General features: G+C 40.8%; 1 protein-coding gene across 7 annotated transcripts in view; it reads left to right on the top strand.

The window, feature by feature from the left end:
- The window catches only part of CAPSL (calcyphosine like), a 29,257-nt gene extending 15,287 nt beyond the window's left edge, over window positions 1-13,970 (top strand). For 2 of the 7 annotated variants that reach the window (XM_032851314.1, XM_032851320.1), the window contains exons 3-6: window positions 1,542-1,719; window positions 2,022-2,231; window positions 6,757-6,860; window positions 12,667-13,719. In XM_032851314.1, the coding sequence (XP_032707205.1) occupies window positions 1,542-1,719; window positions 2,022-2,231; window positions 6,757-6,858 (490 nt within the window). In that variant the 3' untranslated portion in view covers window positions 6,859-6,860; window positions 12,667-13,719. Of the gene's footprint in view, window positions 1-1,541; window positions 1,720-2,021; window positions 2,232-5,557; window positions 5,639-6,756; window positions 6,861-12,666 lie in introns of those variants that run through there. The other 5 variants (XM_032851315.1, XM_032851316.1, XM_032851319.1 and 2 more) reach the window with 5 other exon arrangements.
- The last annotated feature ends 1,157 nt before the right edge of the window (window positions 13,971-15,127 follow it).

Here is a 15,127-nt window from a genome sequence, read left to right as displayed (position 1 = left end):
CGGCTTCTCTTCCAGTGAGGTACTTGCTGAGTATCAGGAGTGTCACGTTCAATGGTCTCAAACTCTCACAGGAAGCCCAGTGCCATCAGAAGTCCAGACTGTGGACACATGGACCCTGGTGGCCAGGCGGCCACAGTCCAGCAGGAAGACTAGCCCACTTCCCTTCACTACCGTATCACCCTAACTTCCAAACTCCACCTCTTTCATTCTGGAGTCCTATCACTGTCCTTGGTGCAAACCCCTCAGGGACACTGCCCTCTCACCTACTCACTGACCCGCTCAGTTGAGTCCCTCTTGCTGCCTGCATCCCCACCCCCCAGACCAATCCCTAACAGCCCTGCCCCTATGAGCCAGTTTATTGGCTCATTTATTGGCTCGTTCATGTGCCAGTGTGCCGTCTGCCTCTGCCCTTTTACTGGTTTTGCCCTTTCCTTAATCACTCTTCAACTCAAGTGGAAGCTACCCCCTCCTGTTTCCTTAGTGATTAGACCGGGGTTATGGTTTTTTGAGACCGCATTAGGGAAGCACCATTTTCATCGCATCATGTCAAGGATGCATACTGTCAACTTGACTTATCACTATTGATGTTGACCTTGATCATCTGGCTGAGACAATCTTAGGCTGGCTTCTCTAATGTAAAGTTACTGTTCCCTCCCTTTCTGTATTGTACTCCTTGGAAGGAAGTCTCTGTGCAGAGCCACACATGGGGAGTGGGGACTATGCTTTCCTCCTTGAGGACAGAGTATGTGCACAATTTATCTGGAATATTTCTGCAAGAGAAATTTGTCTTTTCTAAATAATATTTGCTTATTTCTTTATTGAATCATTTACTTAAACCAATATGGACTCATGGATATTTAGTTTATACTTTGGGTTACAACACAACACTATTTTATTGCCCAAAATGTTGAAGTCTGGGCCTTAGGAGCTCTTTCACTTGGCTCCTGTGTCCCTCTGATATAGCCCCATCAATGTAGTTTTGTTTGTTTTGAGCACTTCCTTACTTTCTGGTATAAGATATTCCAAGCTCATCTTGTATATCATGCCCCCGTCCTAGGATCAGACATTTCTCCAAAAAGCCCCATTCCTTTTATTGAAGAATTGTATTAGAAACCAAGATCTAGGCTCTAGATGTGCTTGCTAATGGGGTGTTACTTCTAGGTTCTCTTAGCTGACAGAAAAAGAAAATATATGATATATGTACATAGCCACCATTATAAAATCATACAGAATATTTTTACTGCCCTAAAAATCCCCTGTGCTCTGCCTATTCTCTTCTCCCCTTTCCCTTGTCTTTTTATTGTTTTTATAGCTTTGCATTTTTCAGAATGTCTTAAAATTAGAATCACATAGTACATTTTATTTTATGAGAGGCTCGGAAGAGGCTCTCCTATTTTGGAAGGAGGGTTCAGAGCAGAATCTAGGGCTTCTGTATTTTACTTTAAAAAACTTTGAGAGTGTTTATTCTTAAATCTTTATTCTTACCCCTTGTTCTCTGTTTTTTTTTTCTTTCTTTTTGTGTCCGTGTGTGTTTTCTTTAGAGTGTTTCGAATTATGGATGACAATAACAACCGAACTCTTGACTTCAAAGAATTTGTGAAAGGGCTAAATGATTATGCCGTGGTCATGGAAAAGGAAGAGGCAGAAGAGCTCTTCCGGAGGTTTGATAAAGATGGAAATGGAACAATAGACTTCAATGAATTTCTTCTTACATTAAGAGTAAGTGGCCTCATGAATCTGTATCTACTGAGTTTGGCTTTCACATGGTTTGGGTTGGCTATTTTAAGGTTTTGTTTTCAGAAGTTGTCAGTGCACTGTGGAGGAGATGGGAAGATCAGTAACAGGTTTAGGGACTTTTCAGAGTAACTGTCATGCATGTTGTTTAACAGCACGCAAACCATTTCATACCCTTTAGAGGAAACAGATATTTCATGATGTATGATACAAAACAAGCTCATTTACTTGTGTTGTCTGTATGTGTGTGTGTGTGTGTGTGTGTGTGTGTTTTTCTATTTATCTAGCCTCCAATGTCTAGAGCCAGAAAAGAGGTAATTATGCAAGCTTTTAGGAAGTTAGACAAGACCGGAGATGGAGTTATAACAATTGAAGATCTTCGTGAGGTATATAACGCCAAACACCACCCTAAGTACCAAAATGGAGAATGGACGGAGGAACAAGTATTCAGGAAGTTTCTGGATAACTTTGATTCACCCTATGACAAAGATGGATTGGTAAGTAGAAGAGCTTAACTTCAGTGGAATTTTTTCTGTTGAATTTGTAATTTTAGTTAGGAAATAGAGCCAAAGCTTTAAGAGATATGTGTAACATATTCCTTATAAGTAGAAATAAAGTATTTCCTTAGAGACTATCTAGAAAGTTGGGAAAGGAAGTGATAAGATATGTGTGTGTGCACATATATTGGTAAGGGATCCACACACGGCTAAATACCCATCATCTGGAGAACGTGGTCTTTTGATTTAACACTCCATTTCATGGTCACTATACTTACCATACTTAGCCAGCCACATTCCAATGAGCTAGACGGCAGCAGAGCCTATTCAACTTCAAAATGAAACTGTAATTTAATTTTTTGGAACGTGATTCACAAGGTGTTTCAGGCTGTGGCAGTGCTTTTCACACTCACCCCCACAACATTGTGTGTCATCACACTTTGCTATGCAGGCAGGCCATTTAAGGGAGACCCTCAATAAAGGGAATGCCAGATAACAGAATTCACTTTGATTTCATCTTTAGTGGGCTTTGAGATTAACTTGCATTTGGAAACTACAGTGGCCTTAAAAAAACCACCCCACCTCCATTAACTGGTATCTTTAGGCTACAAATGCATAGTCTGATAGGCTAAGGAATTGCATTTCTGCAGCTCTGTCATGCTGAGATGACAGTGTCAGTCATCTGTCTTTTATCAACAGCTGTAAGTGGACTTTTGAACTTGGCCTCAGTTCTGCTATTAGGTGTCTTGGCCGCTCTGATGATGGGGAAGGGAATGTTCTCCTTGGCTGACAGTCAGTGCAGCAGAACCCTAGGGAGGGTTCTTCTCCCCCGAGTTACACAGGAGGAAGAGTGGGGCACTGGGCAGGAGGAAAAATGGCAATGGTAGGAATAGGAAACAAGGCTTCCCCTTCTGAAGGGAATTTCCCCCAAATTTTTCTGTGAAACTTCATGGAAAATCTTATTAGCAAGGGGTTAGGGGACTACCTTTCTTTCCTTCCTGCTGACATTTTCCCCCAGGGGACAGAGAAATACCCCTCTTTTTAGTTGAAGGAATTATAGAGGTGGATTAAAAGAAGGGGTTAGGGGTAGATTTTGTAGGGCAGCCTAATGCTCAGGGACAGACATAACAGAACTGAACCGTATGTTTTCTTCCAACATAGCCAGCCTTTGATCTCTGAAATGGGAGTGGAAAAATAGTCAACTGCCATTTCCCCAAATTAGCCCACCTCTACATGAGATCCCAGGGTATACTTGCCTGCTCTCTGCAGGTGGTTCCTTCTCCCCGTTGCCAGGGGAAACCTCAGCTGCTCTTTGCTCTAACCCAAGTCAAAGTGGCCGGTTGTTATGATTCAGCTGATTTAAAGTTCCCACCCCTGTGCTTTCTGACATTTATTCTAACAAGCCATCTCAAGTTCTCAAATACTCGTAAAGGTCACTGGGGGTTTTTAGCAGTTATAGTGTTTGATATTACCTGAATATCACAGACCCTGTATAAATGCCCAGCTGACTGTGCCTGATCATCATCTGGGGGGTTGGATTAATAATGTACATTGCTGGCTACTGGGAAGAACTACAGAACCTGATGATTTTTGGGTGGAGATCAAGGATTTGCAATTTTAGTAAGGGCCCCCGATGACTCTTAATCATGTTCACATCTGAGATCCTTGTCTCTAAAAGATTCAGAAGTGCCCCTTTTTAATTACTACATATAATACGTACATGAAACTTATGCGGCATAATTACAGATCTAGATCATTTATTGAGTACTTACCTACTGGGTATTGTGCTAAGGGTTTTACAGAGAGATCTCACCTAAAAGACATAATGAAAATGCTTCTGGAATGTGATGTGTGATTCAGACTTTTGTACACTGAATCATATTTTAAATGCACAAGGAACTGTTCATGTAAAGAAACTCCATGGTAAATTCTTTCATAAAGAGGGTAATTAGTTCTTAACTTATCTTTCCAAATTGAGTTGTTTTATACATCAAGATTTCTTATGATGAAGCATAGCTATGTTTGAAGCCAGTGCACTCATTTATGGTTAAAATATATAGCTCATATCCAAATAAGACAGAATTTAGACTAAGGCAAGAAATTTAGTACACTTCTCAGCTAAAGATGATGCACAAATTTGTGGGCTAAGTTCTCAAGTAGTCATAAAGTCTCCTGGGGTTTATAGTAGTCATGGATTTTGATGTAATGGTCCTGTACTAATAATTCCCATACCCCTCCCTCCAAGCAATGGGTACACCAGAAGTCATGTGGATGAAAGCAACTGTATAATGTATGAAGTGAACCTTATTCACTCTGATTCTTTTTTTTTTTTTTAAAGATGTATCTATATATTTGAAAGAGAGAGAGGCTGAGCAGGGGGAGGGACAGAAGCAGGGGAAGAGAGAGAGAATCTCAAGCAGACTCCCCGCTAAGCATGGAGCCTGAGGTGGGTCTTGATTTCGTGACCCTGAGATCACGACCTGAGCCAAAATCAAGAGTCAGACGCTTAACCAACTAAGCCACCCAGCCACTACCCTCTCTCCTATTCCATCTCTAAACCCCACCCTAGTTGGTTGAGATTTTTACTTCTTGTTTTTAATATCTATGTTTGAAAGTTTTCATTTATATATTTCATTTTCCAATTACAAATATTTTTAAAAAATCTCTCAGAAGTAGCTTAGCCTTCGAGAGAATATGGGTCTTGTTGTCTCATCTATCTCATAGAGTTTTTTTTTAATAATTAAAATTATTTTAAATATATTCCTGAGCATATACAAATAACCTAAACTTATCTTACAATTTTTTAAAATCAGTCTTAAACAGAGAAAAGGGTACTGTACTCTGTATCATGACTCAAATATTCCCCTCATTCCCATCTGGGACACTCTCCATCATATAATAAGTAGTCCATCAGCTAAGATAGCATCATCAAGAGGCTGACCAAGAGCAGGCATGTCCGCGTTCTCACTTTTTACTAACGCCCAACAAGATAACTCAGTAGTCAGGCGTTATTGGTGAAAGGTGCTTCACTACGATGAGGGCAAACTGGGGGAAACGTAAGATCTGCGATTCAGGCTGTTCTCCGCGTAAGGCGAGTCTCAGGAAACAAGCAGACACCTCACTAAGCATAACTGATGGCCTTTTCTGATGTGATCAAATATCTTAGCTCTGGTGCCCAGTTTTATGTGACCTGACTCTCAGGTGGGGTTTCATGCTAGATAGTGGACGAATGCAAAGGAAGACATATGTAAAGAAATTGAAGAAAGGAGGACATTAAGAGTATTCTGATTTTAGTCAAAGCTATGTACATTGACTTCTACTTCTAGGCCACTGAAAAGCCCAGCTTAACTATTAGCTCAGTCCAATGACTTTCTTCCTTCTGAATCTTACTATTCTGGGCTCACGTGGAAGCTAGGTATAGGGAGCGAAATATGGATCCTGTGACTTTTCTTCTCTGTTCACTTATGACTGCAGCAAAAAAAGGTAAGTGGGTGAGTCAGCTCCATGATTCTTAGAAGATATAGGTGGGCATTCTGTGGAAGAGGGGTTTATTTTTTATGGGTGTATTTATATGGATTTATTTATTATTTATTTATGGGTTTCACTTTTTGTGATGCTTTTAATCCTTTCTGACACTTAACATTGAGGGCTAACAGCCATCATAATTGTTTCTGTGTCCTCCCGTGTAAGCGGGGCTATTTACTTGGGCTAAACTGATTGGTTAGAGAGCTCAGTCAAACAGGAAAACAGTTCTTTCCCTGAGTCACCTAATTACGTCAGCCCGTATAGTTGAACTGTAGTGTACATATCGTCTATACCTATTAAAAAATAAGATTGATAACTATTGTTGTTTCTTTCTAGAAGGAAAGTAAAATAAAATTCTAGCCTAGGTAAACACATTAATTGATATTCCAAAGAGACAGTTATAGACACAGGATGGAGAAAGGCCCCATCCTAGGGGGTGTGGGAAGGCACGGAGTAGAGCTTGCCTTTTTTTTCCCACTCACTTTGTGCCTTGAAACGAGTACATTCTATCTTAAAAAAAAACATGAGGCCAAGGAGTATTTAAGTAGAAATCTGTTTCTTTAGCCACAGGGCAGAATCCCACTTTCTGAAAGGTGAACCATTACTTGCCCTGACCCAGAACCTGAGGCACTATTTCTGACATGTCGCAGAAAGTCCATACTAACTACCACTAAAGAAACTTCTTTCTCATTCTGCATTTCAGTCACACTTATCCAAACAGATGGACTCCTGCACTTAAAGAAAGGCGAGAGCCTGTGTCTCACTTTTCATTTAGGTTGGTCTGGAAATTTTCAAGACTTTCTACTCCTCTTTCCCCTCTGCTACCCCTCATGGCCATCCTCCACTTGACTGTTTCCTCTCGTCTGAGATCTACTCTTGATCTGTGTCACTAAAGAGCCTTGCCCAAAGTTTCCCTCTCATTTCCAGGTACTGATGATGGGCCTCTACTGAAGCGGTGGGAAGCAAAGTTTTGTTTTTGTGTCTCACTTTTCCACTGCAGGTGACCCCTGAGGAGTTTATGAACTACTACGCAGGGGTGAGCGCGTCCATTGACACGGATGTGTATTTCATTGTCATGATGAGAACTGCCTGGAAGCTCTAAATGTAGGACCTGGGGACCAGGGTCTTGGGTATGGCCACGTGGCTTCAAATGGTTAAACATCAGCTCCAAGCCGGGATCACATTTGATTTCATGTTCATCCCAGTTTCTTTCGTGTCAATGCACACTGCATCTTTGGGGGCAGAAAAGACAGGATGTAGTTCATTGTGGCCTCACTTCGCTAAACCTGTTTCCTTAGCTCTACTAGAGGGCTTAATTAAAATAAGATTCAAAAAGCTACTAGAGCCAGGCTCTAGGATACATACACATGTCTAATAAACATAGGTGTCTTCCTTGGCCATAAATAAAAGTTTGACTATTTTAATTACAATCCCTACCCACGCACCCATGGTCTTTCACCACTTCATTTTAGATGGTCCGTTTCTAGGTGGGAGAATTCACCTGTTTTTATATCTGACAGTAAATATTTAAGTGCTTCAGTCCCAAATTGGGACCAGAAGAACCACACATCGGCCTCAATTTTTATACCTGAATCTTAAGTTTCTCTGCCAGTGGTTTAGGGAAGCCTCAGTTTGGTGAGTAGGTTTAGAATGACATTTTTGGGTCATCTAAAGTGTCTGTGAGAGGGGAGGCCATTTCCTTGAGCAGGTGAGCTAGGACCATCTGTGCGGTTAAAGTCTCAGGCTGGGCTGTGCTCTCAGATATTATGTGGGACCTCTTGCCCTGTGAGTGAGCAGACCATATCAGCAAACCTTGGTCTGGTGGAATGTTCATCTCCCCCGTCCCTGCCATGGGCCAATAATATTGACATTCCTACCAGTACAAGGGGTGGGGTACTTGAGTAGGTCTGCTACTCCAAGATTTTCCATCTTGACACTTCATGGCACAAAGTGTTCTCCTCCCAGATCTAAGCTTTGGCTTCATATTGTCAGTGTGTGAGAATCTCCCCATGAAAGGCTTCTAAGCAAAGGCAGGCCCAGCTACTAGCAAATAGATATTGAAACCACCACTGTCCCTCTGTGTGTTCTGTGTCTGGGCCCAGAGGTAGAAGCACAGTGACAGCCCTTTGACTATGACTACCTGCCTTGTTACTCGAGGACAGTTATTTTTGTCACCTCTGTCCCTGGCTGCATTCATCCCCTGCTTTGGGGATGTGGATTGAGATAATAGTCCCCTTTAAGATCCCATGTATTTAAGTGGCTCTGGGTTTAGGGTCAATCAAACACACTTGCTGTATTTTGTACTAATTCACTTGTTTACTTTTTATCTCAGAGAGTTGGAAGTGGAGATCAAGATACACATTGATTTAAAATTTGTGAAAGCAGGTGTTTCCAGATAAGAATCATAGAAGTTTGTTTGTTGTCAAGAAGCCAATTTCCCACTTCCCTATGACAGGCTGGACACGTGACCTTTTTCTTGAGGATGGGAGCATCCCCAAATTATGGGAAGCTAGTTTTTCAGAAATTGATTGCACAGGTCTGGCTTTCCACTGATTTTATTCTCTAGGCTTATGTAGAGATTGGCAGGCCAAAAGATGCCAGGTATTATGGAGAAATATGTAGAAATGAGGTAGAAATCCAGAAGAGATTATGATGGAATGCATAGGGGAAAAAAAAATCCATGTTTTCTATAACCTGCACCTTGCAGATGATGGCGAAGGAGAAGTCCCAGGTTTCCTGGCCATGATTTCAAGTGTATTGTTCTAGATAGACTGTGCCTTTGATTTTGGGAATGACTCATACCTCTGCTTAATTGGAGAGTTAGCATGTGATTCTGAATAAGGACTAGGTTGTAGCTATCAGCTTTGTCTTCCCCAGTCGTACTCTTGTTTCCTGTCTAATTGGGGCATGGTTATCAGATTTCAGATAACCTGTACCTCAGCGTGTATCTGGCCACATTCAGATGTCTCCCTTCCAGCAGGTCAGATTCTGGGCCCACAAGTGAGGATTCCACCAAGGACCCCTGCGTCTGGTAAAAAAGATCTAACAACCTGATGGTCAAGAATCATTACATTCCTATTCTGAGTCTTAACTGTGATTTCTGGCCTCGTCAGGGCTCACTCATAATTTAACTCTTACTCCTTCTGGTAGCAGGGGAGGAACAAATAATCATTTAAGAAAAATCATTTGCTAACAACACTTTTCTGGATGTATTTTCTATTTATTTAACTTATACAATTTAGATATTACTCCATTTCCAATTTAAAAAGTAAATACTGAGGTCAGAAGCTAAATGCAATGAAATATCTCCAACCATTAGGAGCACCTTACCTTTGGGGCCAGGACCCCAGACAGGAAGGAAGGAAACAAGCCAAAGAGAAGAAGATGAGCTTAGCAGCTTTTCATGAAACAGAAACAGTATGTAAAAATTCTGAGAATCAGGATTGGCCACAAGAAGCCACCAATATCAATACTCAATCTGGGTTCTAACCCTTTCCCCCATCCTACCCCGCAAAGCCAAAACTAGGCAAGAATGGTGGTCTGACCCTAACCAGCTTCTTCAAGGGCTGGTTCCCATCCTGCCTGAAGAAGTCTTGGTATTGTAGCCTGAGGCAGAATTCTTCCAGCCCATTTGCACGGCTAATTTTCCTAGACATTCGAACCTTGATAGGATTTTGTCCCAGACCCAAATGACACTCTGGAGGGTGATGCATGACTCTTTGTATTTTGGTGGCAACACGGAACAACACTTCATACCCTAAGAGCAGCTTTTTAAGGCAGAGCTGGGTCCCTGCTTAGTAGGCTGCAGATTGCCTTTGTCACAGTTCAAGGTTGAATACATCCCATCAGTAAATATTTACTGAGTCACTACTATGTGCCCTGTTCTACTGTAGGCTTTGGGGATAGAGGAAGAAGCTATAGGATAAATGCAAACAAAACCACTGGCTTTGAACCCAAACCAAGAGCCCAGAGTTCGGAGATAAGAGAGGAAGTGAAGCATCAGCACTGAAGGCAGGATAGTCGGGGCCCTTCCTATGGCAGTGTGCTGTAGGACCATGCAGTAAATTTACTGAATGTAGGCAGTCTATCACGACACTGCCAGGAAAAGACGCCTTTATTCTTGGAGGCAGATCACTGTCAGCGTTTCACTTCCCTTGGCCACTGTGAATTGCCTCACTGAGCCACGAGAGTACAAGTAGGTAATGATTCAACCCTCTTTAGGCAACCTACAGAGGCAATTTGTTCTGCTGATGTTTAATCAAGTGGAGAGATGAAATTAACCAAATATGTATTCTTGGCTGGTGTGTGGGGGCCCTTCTGCTCCTCCTTCATGAAATTCTACTAACACCCTCTGAGTGGTATACCTTTTTGGATTTATGCACAACCCTCTGGAGCATAAAATGAACCCCCCCCACCCCGCAAATTCCAGTTTCTCAGATCGGTCAACAAACTTGCTTTCCTGGAAATTATAAGCTGCTGTTGTAAATTAAGAGCTTGTTGAAAGAAGCAGCAAAGTTTTCAATTTTAGAAATGCTTATGATTCAAGGAAAAATAAAGCTGCCAAAGGATCTGATAGGTTGTCATATAATGTCATCTTCATGTAACTGATCCTTTGGAAAGCCAGTTTCTAAGTGTGCTTCTACTCCTCCAAGTTGCTGATGTGGAAACTACATAACTTCAATAGAGATAACTAGTTTTTTCCTTGTCTTAAAAAAAAAAAACTTACTAAATGAATCCCTTAAAATTATGTCTTATAAGACAGATGATGAGTGAAATCTGTTGAAAGAAACATAAACAAATGATTGATGGGGGTTCTGAGAAGCTGCTGGGTGAGAAGAGTTCTTTTGCCACCTCAGTTGGTGTGGTGAGAAGCTTGTGGTGAAGCAGCTCTTCCTCTCTGAGAATAGCATGACCTTCTTGTTTTATTTTCACACCTGCTTCGCCAAAGCCAGTATCTTCCCTCAGCAGAATGGAGTGAAAGGTGCTCTTTAGGAGTGAACCCACTGAAAATGTGAGCCACCGACCAGTAGCTGAGGTTTTGATAATGGAACTTGCAACAACCAGAAAGGTATATCATATCAGGGAAAGAAAAATCTCAAAATGAACTGGCCTGTTCTAGAGTCTTCTTACTCTTCATAAATGGAATTTATTTGTTTATGATTTGTCTGGAGTATGATACAAATTCTAACAGCCACTGAACATGGTTGATGCCATTTCTGTTTCACTAAAGTTCTTGTGAGCACCATGAGTTTCCTGTTCCCACTCTCGTTCCCAACGTGGGGACAAGTGCTGCGCGGCTCAGATGTGTCATTCTGCAAGAGACCCCATAATAAATTTAAGAGGGACCCTGTGACTCAGAGCTCAAGCACCTGAAATTTTGAAACAAGATCTGAGTATGTAGTTTGTAATCCTGTCATGAAAGACTTGAATAACTTTTTCTTTACAAACCTTTGCACTTGGCACTCAGACACGGGTATTGATTCTGGGAACATCTTGATCTTATACTTGAAAGGTTTGAGTTGCTGGTCTCCTAGAAACACTCAGACCACATGCGGAACTGATGATGGCCCATGCTCTGAGAGAGCCTTGGAACAGAAAAGGAACCTGTAATTGAGAGAAAATGACAGATGGCAGAGTAGCTTCTCTTGCTGGGGTTATAGTGAGCCTCCGATTGCTTCCACCTTGATGGGATAAAGTGCAGCACAAATGCAGATCATTACCAAATGTCAGGCATTACCTTCTGAAATCCAGATCATTCTTTCAGTTTCCAAGGGGACTGCAGAATAAACTCTGTTCCACAGATTTCATCCTGAGTCATGCCTAAAATCTCATTTAGCAACATCATTCCACAACCATTTATTTAAGATTATCTTTGAAGCTGCACAGTAAATAGAGTAAATCACCATTAATTTAAGCTCCTCTAATTGAGCTCGCTTAGATAGGGTTTGAGTGAAAATTTACTTCCGTCTCACCAACACTAAAAAGAATGGGTTCTTAAGCAAGTCAGTATATAAAGATTATAAAAGCTGTGCTGGCTTATGTGCATGTATGTTTTACAGGTACTTGGAGATATCTGTTTGCACATAAATGTAATTAAAATGCTAGTCATAAAAAGTTCCCACATATCTGAAAATGGCCCTAGGCCAATTGTTCATTGGCAATACTTTATTTATCTAACTGTGACTCAAATAATTTCTAGATAGTGAGGATTTCCTATATGTAAATCTTATCCTGATAGTATCTTTAATTGAAATTGAAGCTGAAAAAGTGTTTTATAAAGCAGAATTTCAGTGACATTTATGATATAAATTTTCAAATATTTTGTTTACAAAATCTATACATGCTTGTAATGGGTAAGCTATGTATGCATTGAAAGCAAGAATTTGTCATAATGGCAACAGTTAAGATATTGCTTTGAGGAACCAGAAATTGAGAAGATTTTGAGCTACAAAGTTAGATCTGATTTAATATCTAATACCAACTTTGTCAATTTATCACATTATCATATTGTGTCTTGCCATTCACATGATTTTCTAATTTAACAGAATTCCCTCAACTGAAGGCTTGAAACATTAACAACTCTGTACTAAAAGAGTTCATCTAGCTTTTGTTTCTGTTTTAAAGTCTTTCCAAAATATTTTTCTCTTTAATAGCTAACATGTTACATATCATGCTTCTTTAAAAGTTTACTTCCCAGATGGTGCTTTTGGATCATTTAAAATGTTGCTTGTGTGATAATTCAGTTGAAGGTGATGAAATTTCTTCTTTGAAAATGATAAGGCCCTTTTCAAATTGTACTTGCTCATGTTTTTAAAAGGACAAAATGTAACTTTACCCCCCCACCCCCAATTATTTTGACAGCCAAGAATGAGAGTTTGAAAATTTGATGTCTATATTCCTTTCCCTGCAGGGTTGGACTACTCCCATTTGGCAGGCCAAGCAAGTTCCCGCAATGCCCAGCCTCTGAGTGGTACCCCTAAGAATGTGGGGAATATAATACACTGTGTGTTTGTATTAAGAAACAGGGGGAGTTAAGAGGGAGGAGAAAGAAATGGAACCCACAGGCTGATTTCTGCTCTTTTAATTTCATTGCCCATTATAGGCTTCACAGGGCCAATGACGAAACACTAATACACATCCTGACCAAAATAAGAAGTTTGCCTTTTAGCACCTCCCATGTGGCTAGTGCCTTATATCCTGCTATTGAATCCCAGCCATTATGGATTCCTGGGTGTCCAAGGATCCTGAGAAGCACCCCATTCTCTAGTTCTATCCTTTATTTCAGTCATCTTACTTAAACTTCCTTCCTTAAAGAGCTTTTTTTACCTGTACATCTATGCTATAAATTTCTCTAAAGTACTAATAATAATCATAAGTATAATCATGCCAAGTATGCTCTGGAGTAGAACGGTCCCATTGGACCTTCTGTGATGATGGAAATGTTCTCCATCTGTGCTCTCCAAGATGTCAGCCTCTAGCCACATACGGCGATTGAGCAATGGAAATGTGGCTAGTGCAACAGAGGAATTCAGTTTTTCATTATGTTTAATTTTAACAAATTTAAACTTAAAAAGCCATGTGTGATTAGAGGCTACAGTATTGGATAGCACAGCTCTAAACATTTTTATCTTAATGCAAAAAGTGATGGCCAGTGGGCAGGTGGGTCTTTAGCCTACTGTGCAAGGGCCCCACCTCAGAGGGGAGGGGCAAACCAGGTTCCCTGATCCCCAGTTACCTGACTCTGCATGATTGTCAGTGGCAGATCAGGCTCCATTGAAAACATTTCAGGGAGAATGTAAAATGCCTTACCATGTCTCACATATTTTGACACCATTTCCTTCTTTTTCCCCTGCCTTTTACCCCTCTCAGGTTTCGAAAGAAGAGTTTTTGAACTATTATGCTGGTGTCAGTGCTTCTATTGACACTGATGCCTATTTCATTTTAATGATGACAAAATCCTGGAGATTATGACTTTCTGTCTGTTAATTCTTTTGGAAATCGGGGACTCTCAGAGAGTGGAATGACTTTGAAAGAGGTCCAATGCTATAGATTCTTGATAAGGTGTAAACTAAAGTTTCTGAAAGATCTAGGATTTTAAAAGCAATAGATTTTCAGTCATCTTACTTAATGGCCTGGAACATGTGCGTTGCTTAAGTGCCTGAGGATATATTTTTAAATCAGAAAGAAAGGAAGAACAGAAGGAAGGAAGGAAGGAAGGAAAGAAGCAAGCAAGCAAGCCATGAAGTGAGACTGGCAAGTGGTTCTTCGGTGAAATAATGTACCTCTTGTTATAGTTGTTCCTCTTACAGGGGTAAATGTAGATGTTTCCCCAAATCTCTACTTGTTCCCTCTCTTTCCAGGCTTTAGCAGTGGGTGATGATAAAAAGATTGGAAGAACATCTGACTTTGTAAAATTTCCTGAGCTTACTTATTTTAATGTGTCTCTTGGTGAATACAAATAAAATTTATTTTATTCTGAAATTTAATGGTCTTTTTTTTTTCTATCTTCATATTTTAAGCCACAGATTTAAAGTCAACAAATGCCCACACATGCATGAACAGGGGTCACAAGTGATTCTGGTGACAAAAGGAAGGTGAGCTCACTTGGCCCTCTTGGTAGAAGGCTAGGATTTTGTGGGGTCACGTCCTGGGTCAATCTATCAGGAAAAAAAAAGACTTGGAGGCTTTCTGGAACTTTAGGGTACACCAGTGAGGAAGACTTTCAAACTGTTTTGGGAATTCATTTTTGGAACCCACTTTTAGGCTCCTCCATAAGGCAGATGATGCAAGGTTTCCTGACCCATTTGTCTTCCTCTAATATTTGCTTCTCAGGAAACAAAAATGGCTGGAAGTTGAGCACACATATAACCACAGACCTTCATCTTGGAGAAATGAGGTGGGAGAGGGGATGAAAGGCTGGCTTTTCACACTTTAATGAGCCCCCAAATCACTGGAAGAACTTGTTGAAATGCTAATTCTGATTCAGAAGGCTGGAGTGAGGATTGAACTTCAGCCTTTTTAACAAGCTCCCCTGTGATGTTGATGCCTCTGGTCTTCAGGTAACACTTCAAGCAGCAAGGGATAGAGATATCAGCTTGTATATTTCCAGTGCTTTTGTTTCACTATTTGTCCATCTGTTGTTGGCCATTATAATTTGTGATTTTCAATTGCTGGGCCATCCTCTCCTTGCCCTCAGAGTCTTGAAAATATGAAGGAGGTACCAAGAAAATATATGTGCCCCCAGGCATATGTAGGAGCAAAATAGCACTCCCAAGAGGCCTTGTGTGGAGGCATTTTAATTGGAGCATTTCTCACAGCTGAGGGCTGAGTCCTGGAGACTTCCAGCCTTGAGATTCTGAATGTGTCAGCCC

This window comes from Lontra canadensis, unplaced genomic scaffold (assembly GCF_010015895.1).
Source record: "Lontra canadensis isolate GAN:19392208 unplaced genomic scaffold, GSC_riverotter_1.0 scaffold5, whole genome shotgun sequence".
Lineage (NCBI taxonomy): Eukaryota > Metazoa > Chordata > Mammalia > Carnivora > Mustelidae > Lontra > Lontra canadensis.
Note: the sequence above shows the minus strand (reverse complement) of the source record. Positions and strands in the feature narration are given on the sequence as shown.